Source organism: Bactrocera neohumeralis, unplaced genomic scaffold, assembly GCF_024586455.1.
Source record: "Bactrocera neohumeralis isolate Rockhampton unplaced genomic scaffold, APGP_CSIRO_Bneo_wtdbg2-racon-allhic-juicebox.fasta_v2 ctg1849, whole genome shotgun sequence".
NCBI classification, from domain to species: domain Eukaryota; kingdom Metazoa; phylum Arthropoda; class Insecta; order Diptera; family Tephritidae; genus Bactrocera; species Bactrocera neohumeralis.
Window position 1 is genome coordinate 3,733 of NW_026089865.1, and position 12,377 is coordinate 16,109.

The 12,377-nt window shown below is 39.2% G+C and overlaps 1 protein-coding gene across 1 annotated transcript; it reads left to right on the forward strand.

The window, feature by feature from the left end:
- Positions 1-367: 367 nt before the first annotated feature.
- On the forward strand, positions 368-11,508 carry LOC126766600 (uncharacterized). Its single transcript, XM_050484351.1, has 2 exons — positions 368-1,243; positions 11,311-11,508. The coding sequence occupies exons 1-2, from the start codon at positions 368-370 to the stop codon at positions 11,506-11,508; spliced, it is 1,074 nt and encodes a 357-aa protein (XP_050340308.1).
- Positions 11,509-12,377: the final 869 nt, after the last annotated feature.

The window sequence follows — 12,377 nt, forward strand, 5'->3', positions numbered from 1 at the left end:
TTTGTTTACAAATGTATTTCTGGGAAAAATAAAATAAAGATAAAGATCCTTTTGTTTGCAAATGTATTTCTGGGAAAAATAAAATAATAACAAAGGATAAAGATCCTTTTTTTTACAAATGTATTTTTGAGAAAAAAAAGAATTCATATATTTGGGCTAATAATTGTGGCATAAATTTAATATAAAATAACTAGCTTCGTCTGGAATTGCGGCGACTTTATTGGATGGTGGACGAACAGCACACTCCGCATTAAAATTGCCATTGAATGTACACGTGCTTGAAAATCCCACATGCAATATTTCAAGGAATTCTGCAATGGCAAAAGTTTTGCGGCAAACAGACATCATTTTATTGGATGAATGTACGATGACTCATAAAAAATCTCTAGAAGCACTTGATCGGACATTGAAAGATATACGTGGCAATGCTGGAATATTTGGTGGTGCATTAATTTTGTTGTCCGGCGATTTTCGCCAAACATTACCAGTGATTCCAAGATCAACACCGGCGGATGAGATCAACGCATGCTTAAAGTCATCGATTTTGTGGCGACATGTTCAAACTATGACACTGAATATTAACATGCGTGTTCAGTTGAACAATGATCCATCTGCATATCACTTTTCAAAACAATTGTTGGACATCGGCAATGGTAAAATTCAAAGCACCAACGGATTTATAACGTTGCCAAACAATTGTTGCACCATTGTTGAATCTCATGATGAACTAATTGATCGCGTCTTTCCAAACATTGTTGGAAATATTATGAATCATACTTGGTTAAGAGAACGCGCAATACTGGCACCAAAAAATGTTAATGTAAATGACATTAATTTTGAGATTCAAGAAAAATTGCCAGGTGTCGTAACATCATATAAATCATTCGACAGCGCAATGAATCAAGATGATGCAGTAAATTATCCAATTGAATTTTTGAATTCTTTGGAACCGCCTGGTATGCCGCCTCATTGCTTGAATTTAAAGATCGGCTCATCCATCATTTTGTTACGTAATTTAAATGCACCAAAGCTTTGCAATGGAACACGACTTGCAGTAAAAAAACTTATGTTAAATTTGATTGAAGCCACAATATTGACTGGCACAGCGAAAGGTGATGTTGTGCTTATACCACGTATTCCGATAATCCCGACTGACATGCCTTTCGAATTTAAGCGCTTGCAATTTCCAGTGCGCCTGGCATTTGCAATGTCGATAAATAAAGCACAAGGGCAAACGCTTAAAGTGTGCGGTTTGAATTTGATAGAGCCGTGTTTTTCGCATGGCCAGTTCTACGTGGCATGCTCAAGAGTGGGAATGCCACATTGCTTATTCATCTTTACTACAGATGGAAAAACCAAAAATATTGTTTATCCTAATGTATTGGCTTAAGAAAGAAAAATATTAAATAAAACAGATTTTTCGAACTTTCACAACAAAAAAAATTATACTTCACCAACACAACAAAAATCGAATGAAATGACTTAAGAAATTTTTTTTTTTGAAATAAAACAAATATTTTGAAATTTCACATTAAAATAGAAATGCTAGAAGTTTCCATTATAGTGTTGCATGGGTGTAGCAACGCACACCGGGCCCCGCTAGTTTTACAATAAAAATAACTTGTCGTATCATTGCTATAACTTTGGAAATATGCCTATATTGTTTATAATAGGGCTTGTGGCTATGCGGTGATGTTTGTTTACGTATTACAGGTTGACGACCTGGGACGACCCAGGCGATATTATTTTATTTCCTCCTAATGATGATGCGGTAACGGACGAAGACAGTGGGGATGAAAATGAAGCTAATATTCTTCATCTTTCTAGTCGCATGCTTCGATCTCAAGTAGAAATACAAAAGAGACCTTCCATCTCTGGAGACAATTGTTTAGATAATCTGGAAGAAGAAGGGGAAGAAGCACCGAAAAAAAAGGAAAAAGGAAAATACTATAAAGAAATGGTACAGCAATGTCAGCAATACTTCTTTTATTACTTGCGGTAAAGGAGACTGTGATGAAGAAGTTTTCTTGAACTCTCAGAAGGAGATGTCTGCCGTCGAATGTTTTGAATTGCTCTATAGCGACGACATAGTAAAGTTCATAACTGATATGAGCAATTTGTATGCTTTGCAGAGAAATCACACTCTAAATGTGACTAGTGAAGAAATTAGAGTTTACATTGCTATATTGCTACTACGGAGTTGGAGGAGTATCGTCACCATTGCATCCAACTGCCATGGATTAGATCCCATCACAAAAGTGGATCGAATTGGATTTGTGGACAAAAAGCGGGCTAAAATTCAAGTTGATTGCCCAGCCATTATCAATATGTACACAGTACATGGGTGGAGTAGACCGTTTTGACGAAAACGTTCACTCCATGAGAGTAGCTCTTCGCGGCAAAAAGTGGTGGTTCCCGCTCTTTGCTTTTGGCTTAGATGCAAGTTGCCAAAATGCATGGCTAATCAAAAGAAATTCAGATAACAACTGGACCTACTGCGATCTCCGTCGAAATGTGGCAACTATCTACCTGCAAAAATATGGCAAATCTCCCACCCGCAATTCCGTTTGTGGTGTTCCTGTGCAGATGAGAGTGCCTTTCGAGGTGAGGAGTGCAGGAAGTGCGGATGATCACTCGCAAATCGACTGTTCTCAACGAAGATGCGGATTTTGTCACCAACGCACAATAAAAATGTGTGCCAAGTGTAATATTGGTTTGCATGTAAAATGCTGGTACAACTTTCAAAATAAATAAGTGTTAATTTTTTTGTAATAAGTACATAAATAAAGATTACCTATCATAATAAAACTGAAGCCTTATTCATACCGAAAGAAAAAACACCTGTCTTTTGGAGTTTTCATTGCCCAATGCCCAGTGTCACCATAAAAAAAAATAGGGGTAGGTTACATATTTTTTATATTTTTTTTTGTTGTATCCAAATGTACCCAAACTGTTTTAAATAAAGAGATAATATTTTTTTTTGCTAACTTGGACATGGGAATTGAAGAGTTAAGGATAACTTAGGAAATCAATTAAAAGTAACTCGGGTAGTTCACCGTCGCTACCGCTAAAGTGAAGTGATACGAAGTCAATTAAAAATAACTTACATATGCCGACTTCAAGCCTAGATGTTTTGAAATGAGGACATTTCATTTTAACAGAGGGGAGAGTTAACACAAACAAACATCAAAACAACCTTTTGTTTCAGTAAACAGAATGCAGAAACAACCTTGAGTTGGAACAATTGAAATGCACTATCACTACAACAAACAATCCTAAACAAACAAGTATGAAAACAACATTGAGTTTGAATACCACAACAACCTTATCTTAAAACAAAGCAAATGTATCTAAGCAAACAATATATGTGTATGTAAACAAACCTAAACAAATAATATAATCTGCATCTAAACAAACTATCAACTAGTAACAAGTAAACATAATAGTTAGTATAAATAGAAGTAAGGACCATGCAATAAGTTAGTCTTAAGAGTATAAATAAAGAGTACACATTTCGGGGCAGTTCAAAATATATTCTTTTGACTCATTTTTACTTATGGTAAAAATTAACTGGGGGCTCAACCGCTCTTTGCTGGGAAGGAGGAGATCGCATAACAATCTTCGAAGCGCATAAAAAAGGACATCTAAATCCTTAAGCTGAAATCTTTAGTAAAGAAAGCTAAAATCTTTAAATCTTCCTTAACGAAGACAGACAGAAAATGAGTCAAGGAGCAGAACGGACAATGTCAAACGAGGACTTAAATCCTGCGGCTACAGTCCATACCACTCATAAATACTACATAATGTCCTACCTTCAGACTCAGTTCTCGAAATTGGACGAAGAAAGGAGAAAGTATAAGGAGTTAATATTACGGATGTTCCAAACTACAAGTCCTAATACTGGCGAAACTCCCACTCCAACAATATACCAAGAAGCCACGAGGCAATACCAGAATATAACAGATGTACAAATCGAAGTCATAAAGGAATTACCCATTTTCCAAGGAAACAAAGAAGAATATATGATATGGAAGTCACATGTAATGAAAGTCATGGAACCACAACAAATATTCCAGAACACACCTCAACTTTACAATATCATTACAACCTTCAGAAGAAGAATCACGGGACATGCAGATATTTTACTTGAATGCAACAACACATCTCTCAACTTCTACAGTATCATCGAAGCTTTGATCGCACTATATCACGACCCAATCGCATTGTATGAAATACACGAACACATGAAGAACTTGGCACAACAACGAACAGAAGGCTTCGACACTTATTTCCAATACACATTGACACTGCACAGGAAGCAGATTAAAAATACAGTGGACCTTCTAAAATCAGAAATAAATAACAAATATATTGAACAAGAATCTATAACATAATTTATTAAAGGATTAAAAAATAAAAATTTGGCAACAGCCTTAGCATCTAATCAATATCAAAGCTAAATGCAAACCTATACAAGTGCTAAACAAATCGAAATACGATTACAACAAACTAGTGAAAATAAAAATCTAAGACGACCTATCGAAATCAAAAACAAAATTTAAATAACTTTTGGCAAAAACCAACTAATCAACATAGAATAATACCACAAAAGACAAACCCTTTTAATTTTAATCCACCACAATGGCAAAATAATAATTTAAACCAATGGTCAAGAAATCAATATAATCAACCCAATCATCATAATAACAACTTCAGGCAAAATCAACTTCAACCAAGGCAACAAACAAGGAACAATTACAATTAGGCACAACCTGAAAGAGTATTTAATACATACCAACCTCCACAAGAACGCATGGATGTTGACGAACCTCAAAGAAACAGTGGGTACAAACGAAATCACTCTAACAGAAACATCATTCCTCAAAAGATACAAAGGATCAACACACACCAACAACCTGAACCTCAGCCAGAACAAACCTTCAGGCACATGGAAGAAGCTGACGAAACATCACCTTACACTCAAGGATAGTCCAACACAACAAGAAGTGAATAGCACGATCGATTCAGGCGCTACTAACAACTACATATCAAAAAGATGCAGAATAGGTAAGAGTATATCAATAGATCCTGTATGCACAAAATCAATGCATGTATATTCCATCATGACTAGTAAAAAAAATAGTACATCTGTTAAGCGATGATTTACCATTTTTTGAACTAGAAGATATTAAAGATTTTGCTATGATAATAGGATTTTGTGGATTGAAAAAATTAAATGCAGAAATAGATTTCACGTCACTACAATTTAAATATACAAATAAAAACAAAAATCAAAAAATTAATTTCACAAATGATAATAAAGATTATGAAGAGAAGATTAGAGAAATAATAAAACAGAAAAGTTACCATTTACCACAACGATAGAAGCAACCATTAGGACAAAGTAATGAACCTGTTTGGACGAAACAATACCAATATCCGTATGGAGATAATGATTTCGTCAATTTAGAAATAAAAAAAATTATTAAAGAATAATATAATACAACCTAGTAGAAGTCCTTATAACTCACCAGTTTCGACAGTACCAAAAACCGGTACAGATGAAAATGGAAAACCCAAGAAAAGATTAGTGATAGATTTTCAAAAATTCAAACTTAAAAATCTATAACAGATAGATATCCTATTCCGGATATAAATATGACAAAACAAGCGTTAGGTAAAGCTAAATATTTTTCCACGATAGATCTTGAAGCAGGATTTCACAAAATTATGATAAAAAAAGAAGATGGGGAAAAAACAGCATTTCCCATAAATGGAGCAAAATATGAATTCATACGAATGCCCTTCGGATGGAGGTCTTCCTCTTCATCTGCTTCCCCCGGCGGGTATTGCGTCGAACACTTTCAGATCTAGAGTGCTTTCGTCCATTCGGACAACATGACCTAGCCAGTGAAGCCGCTGTCTTTTAATTCGCTGAACTATGTCAATGTCGTCATATATCTCATACAGCTCATCGTTCCATCGAATGCGATATTCGCTGTGGCCAACGCGCAAAGGACCATAAATCTTTAGCAGAACTTTTCTCTCGAAAACTCGCTACGTCGACTCATCAGTTGTTGTCATCGTCCAAGCCTCTGCAACATATAGCAAGTCGGGAATTATGAGTGACTTATATGGTTTGGTTTTTGTTCATCGAGAGAGGACTTTGCTTCTCAATTGTCTACTCAGTCCGAAGTAGCACCTGTTGGCAAGAGTTATCCTGCGTTGGATTTCTAGGCTGACATTGTTGGTGGTGTTTACGCTGGTTCCAAGATAGACGAAATTATCTACGACTTCAAAGTTATGACTGTCAACAGTGCCGTGAGAGCCAAGTCGTGAGTGCGACGACTGTTTGTTTGATGACAAGAGATATTTCGTCTTGCCCTCGTTCACTGCCAGACCCATTTGCATTGCTTCCTTGTCCAGTCTCGAGAAAGCAGAACTAACGGCGCGGGTGTTGAGGCCGATGATATCAATATCATTGGCATACGCCAGCAGCTGCACACTCTTATAAAAGATTGTACCTGCTCGATTAAGTTCTGCAGCTCGAATTATTTTCTCTAGCAGCAGATTGAAGAAGTCGCACGATAGGGAGTTGCCTTATCTAAAACCTCCTTTGGTATCGAGCGGCGCGGGGAGTTCCTTCTCGATCCTGACGGAGCTTTTTGTGTTGCTAAACGTCTGTTTACACAGCCGTATTTCTTTTGCGGGCATACCAAATTAAGACATCGCGGCATAAAGGCAGCTCCTTTTCGTGCTGTCGAAAGCAGCTTTGAAATCGGCGAAGAGGTGGTATTTGTCGATTCTCCTTTCACGGGTCTTTTCCAAGATTTGGCGTATGGTGAATATCTGGTCGGTTGTTGATTAGCCAGGTTTAAAAATCTTGTTGCTTCCTTTCATTGGGGGTGTTTTTTTTTTTACGTGGCGGGTCCCAAACTCAGCGCACAACCCTGCGGAGGGAATGTTTCGCCTTCTCACTTTAGCTCGCCTTCAAACGGATGTTCTTAGGCTACCCAGAGTATACTTGGTCAAAGACCAGAAGTCGTGAGCTGCTTGAGTCATATGTAAAAGAATCGTTTCTGGCCACTCCCAAGTGAATGGCGATCAAAGAACTTTCCTCACTTGCGTGAACTTCTATACATGACTCCATCCTCCTTCAAAGTATTTACAAATACCAAAAATTATTGCAGACGAAAAAAGTCCATGTACACCGGCAGAAGCTACACGCTCAAAGCAAGGTGCTGCAAAACTAAAGAGGGGTAAAGATATTTCTTATACAAAATTCATTGCTGGGAGTGACAGTTTGATACGATACTGCACTCGATTTTCATCTTCACCGATTAAAGACAATTCTGAGTCGGTATTAGAAATCAAAAAAGACAATTTAGACATTTAGAAAGAAAGCAACAACTACTCGATCAGATAATGGTCGGTATGTCGTACGACTACCACTAGAACAACAATTTCCAGACACACTCTCCTTAGCTCACTCTCACACCTCTGCAATACAGCAGTTTCTAAGTATGGAAAAAAACCTACTTAGAAAAGGTAAGCTCAAACAAGATTATGATGGTGTCGTAGAAGAATACCCCCATTTAGATCACATGGAGGAAGTAAGCCCATGCGAAAAAATTATAAAAGGCAAATATTACTCATTCTACTTGCCACATCATGCAGTAGTAAAGCCGGACAAAAAAACAACAAAAGTAAGAGTTGTCTTTAACGCCTCAAGATCCACTAGCTTGAGGAATTCCCTAAATGATATTCTATTTACGGGACCCACACTCCCACCAGATTTAATGCTCCTCATATTAAATTGGCGTATATACAAATACGTATTCAATGGGGATATCGAAAAAATGTATCGACAAATAGTCGTACATAAAGATGATCAAGATTTTCAGAGAATTATTTTCGAAAATCCCCCAATAGTCCACTATGCGATTTTAAGCCAAAACAGTTACTTTTGGCGTAAATTGTGCCCCATACCTAGCCATTCGTACCCTCTACGAACTAGCAGAAGACACAAAGTCAGAATTTCCTCTGGCAACACAATTGTTAAAAACACAAACGTATGTAGACGATATTCTGTATGGAAGCCACAGCCTTCCACAAGCATATGAGTCACTAGCATAAGTGACAAAAGCTCTCAAAACAGCAGGGTTTCCGTTAAAAAAGATACGGCGAGCCATCCAAATATTTTAAAGGGTATACCAAAAGAAAATATATTACACACTAATTTCCTTAAATTTGAAAAGGAAAGCACAACAAAAACTTTGGGGATACAATGGAATGCGATATCTGAACAGTTTTCATATACTACTGAGTCAATATCCGCACTATCCGCCATAACAAATAGGCAAATTTTATCCTCGGTGGCAAAACTTTTCGACTCCGCAGTATGGCTTTCATCAATTATGATACAAGCAAAAATTCTAATACAGGAATTGTGGCTAGACGGAACTGATTGGAATGAACAAGTGAAACCACTTCGTTTTGAAAAGTGGTTTCAGTTCGCGGGCAATATTAGTGATATATCACAGATCCAAATCCCACGATGGGTAAATTATGCCCCAGAGCACAAAGTCGAACAACATGGCTTCTGTGACGCCTCTGAAAAGCATATTGTGCCACCATTTATGTGCGCACAGAATCAGACACAGCGACCACCAGTCACCAACTAGTAGCCAAGGCAAAGGTATCTCCTCTTAAAATAATAAGACTGGAACTACGTGGCGCGTTACTACTCGCCAAACTAGTATCCATGCTACAAACACATCTAAATATGGAAAAATATAAATTGTATCTCTGGTCTGATTCCGAATTTGTATTAGCCTGGTTAGAAAAACCACAACATGAAGGAAGACGTATATTTCCAATCGAACGTCTCAAATCCTTAACCTAGTGGGATCAGCCACCTGGCGACACGTAGCCAGTGATGACCATCCTGCCGATCTAGGTACAAGAGGGTGCAAACCCCTGCACCTCACCTCCACCACTCTTTGATGGAATGTTCCCCGATGGTTAACAGAATCCCCTCCATTGTTGGCCATAATCGCTAATGCGCAATATAATTGCCCCAGAAAGTCGAAAAATAGATTTTTCATACAACATTAGATGATTTTCATCATACTCCCGAGCACTCTGGGTAATCGCTTACATGCTCATGTAATGTTCACAGAGCTTCTCAAGATTAAAGTTAAGGGAGAACCCTCAGTATACTCCCAAGGTGATACATTGTTGCACCTAGACTTACAAAAGGCAAAGGTCGCTCTCATCGCCTATACCCAATCGCGCCATTTCAGCAGCGAGATGTCAATACTGAGAGAATCGAAGCAGCTTAATAAAAGGAGCTCACTCTTAGGTGGGTAGGTAGGAGTGCAGCCCTATCGGGCTCAATTAGCACTTTATGTGCCATTTTCATACACTATTCGTAGAACCTTCTGTATCTGCTATCACGTTTCACCTCCTCTCTCAAACCATTTTGAGGTTACGATGAAACTACTTATGTCTGATATGCTTTTAATGGAAATCCATTCAAGGTTTGGTGCTTGATGGATTCCAAGTGTTTTGTGTCGGATCTGTGCTAGAGCTGGGCATTCGCAGAGAAAGTGGAAAATTGTTTCCTTGTTCCCTGCTACTCCGCAGCCTCGGCAGATGTCGTTGTAGGGCATACCCATTTTGGACGCATGTTCCCCAAATGGCCAGTGCCCTGTTGTGGTAGCTGTTACTCTGTAGATGCTTTTTTTGACCTATTTAATAAGTCGTTGGTCCTTTTCCTATCATATGTTGGCCATAATTGTTTAGTTACGACACATTTTGCAATGTTTTTCCACCTGTTATTTCAAATTGTTGAAATTGTCTATTGATCTCTCCTTTGATCGATCCTAGCGGGCTTGGTATTAGCCTCGGATTCGTTGAGGAAAGCTCCTGTCTTTGCCAACTCGTCTGCTTTTTCGTTACCGAAAATGTCCCTGTGGCCGGGAGCCCAGATCAAATCTAGTTGGAGCTTGTCTTTTATTGAGCTTAGTGCTCCCTTGCAGTTGTCAACTATGCTGGAATTTGTCATGGGTGAAGACAAGGCCAGGAGCGCCGCCTGGCTATCCGTAAATATAGTTGCTTTATATATATTCCCGTGGTTTTCTAATAGAACTTCTCAGGCTTTTTCTATGCCTAGTACTTCTGCTTGGAAGATGCTAGCCGAGATATGCCTAGATCAGCGGAGAATACCCCGTGCCTACTCCGCAGTCCATTTTGGGCCCGTCGGTATAGACTGAGATGGTATCCTCCTCTCCTATTGAACCTCTTCTCCATTCTAGTCTAGATGGTAACCTCCCAATTCTTTTATTCTTATCGCCGCCATAGCGGCTGTTTTGTGAATAAAAATGTCCATTAGTAGTTGATGCAGGATCACATTGAGCGCATCAGTCGGACATGATCTGATTGCTCCAGTAACACCCGCACATGCTGCTCTTTGTATAGTTAACTATTTAATTTTTTAATGTTGTATTGTTTGGTTAGCGCTGGCCAACATACCAGAGCTCCATATGTAAGTATAGGTTTTATGACAGCCATATACATCAACATTATTATAATTGGCAATTTATCCCCCAATCCGCAGTAAAAAGTTTCAAATCGCATTTTAAAAAAGTAGCTGGAAACTACAAATTTAATTACGAAGAATTCACAACATTACTAATTTGCATTGAAGCCGTACTCAATTCAAGGCCACTAACTCTCTCGCAAGATCCCTCAGATCTTACAGCCCTAACCCCAGGGCGCTTTCTCAATGGAACACCCATTCTGGCCACACCTGAGCCAGCCGTGGACTCGCTGTCCTTATTAAATCGATGGGAACGAATTAAAATTCTCCATCATACTTTCAGTCGCCGATGGAAAGACTATTTAGAGGACCTCTACAAGAGGTATCGATGGAAAACATCAGAAAATGCCCCTAAGCTTGGAGATTGTGTCCAAATTAACGATGATTGTCTACTTCCTACCGAGTGGCGGCTTGGCCGCATAGAAAAGCCTTACTATGGCTCCGATGGTCATATCCGAGTAGTCGATCTTCGTACGCAAACCGGAACGTTAACTAGACCGCTCGTAAAGCTATGTTTTTTACCAACCACCGATAATAACGAAATGGTATCAAAACTCGTTAAAACAACCGCCGAAATAAACAATAATCAAACAATATAACCTAATTATTTAAAATCTCGTCCGAAATGACGGCCCATTCGTGCCACATATTGTGGAACAAACTATGAATGATATAAATCTATAATCACTTACTCTTCTTCCACACAGGGTAATATGGATGCTGATATGCCGGTTACACCAACGCCAACTATACGTTCGGCTGTCATTGTTCCACGCACTGGGGCTGCCCCCGTAGCAGTGCCCCGAACAACCACTGTAATGTGCATGTCACACAGAAGTGCGTGTCTGACACCATGTGCCAGCACTGTGAGCGGTCACCGTCGCCCATTCATCTGCTTCCCGTAGCCGCGATTTAGCCGGACATGCGCAGCCAAGCCGTGTAGCACGGACCCGTCAAAGAAAAGTCCTCGCAGCACCTCGTGCCTGGCGTCCCCATAACGACACTTCGATGCGGCGCCAACCATCAATACCACAACCTCACCGCACGACAGGCCTTAGCAACGTGGTCGCCACCTTGCAACAGCTACAGCGTCTTCTGAGCTAACTATTCGTCTAGGGGGGCCGGGATAGCCAAATGAGCCTCAGTGTACCACAGCAGCATACAACCCCACATAGACACGCAACACCGACACACCGCATTCATCATTTCACAACACACGTTCCACATCATTTCATCACACAACGTCCACCATGTCACCGCTACAGCAGAGCTCGCAGCTGGCCAACACCCCACACAAAACATCAACAAAAAGGAATAACGGGTAGCGGGCCGGTCTCTTTTCCGACATCACGCTCAAGGAAGCAATAACCGCGCGCTCGACCTCATTTTTTTCATCTTTTCTCGATAGTGATATTTTCCGAAAAAAAGTTCTTTTAAAGTTGTGCGTTTTCCTTCAAAAAAAAAACGTTGATTAAAGTTGTAATTTTCCCTTTTCTTAATAAATAAATCGTGTAATTCCTTCGTCGGAAAACGAAAAAAATTAGTTTTACTGTTCAAGGTGGTGATATTTATTATAAAATGAACACATTCAATAGTTAATGACTTTGTCAGGATTGGGCCATTTGCAGAAATTCACACATTGAGGGCGGTTCTCTGAGCTGACTCACTTGGGAGTGGTCAGAAACGATTCTATTATATATGGCTCAAGCAGCTCACGACTTCCGGTCTTAGATCAAGTATCCTCTTGGTAAAGAAGGGTTAAAGGAGAGGTGAG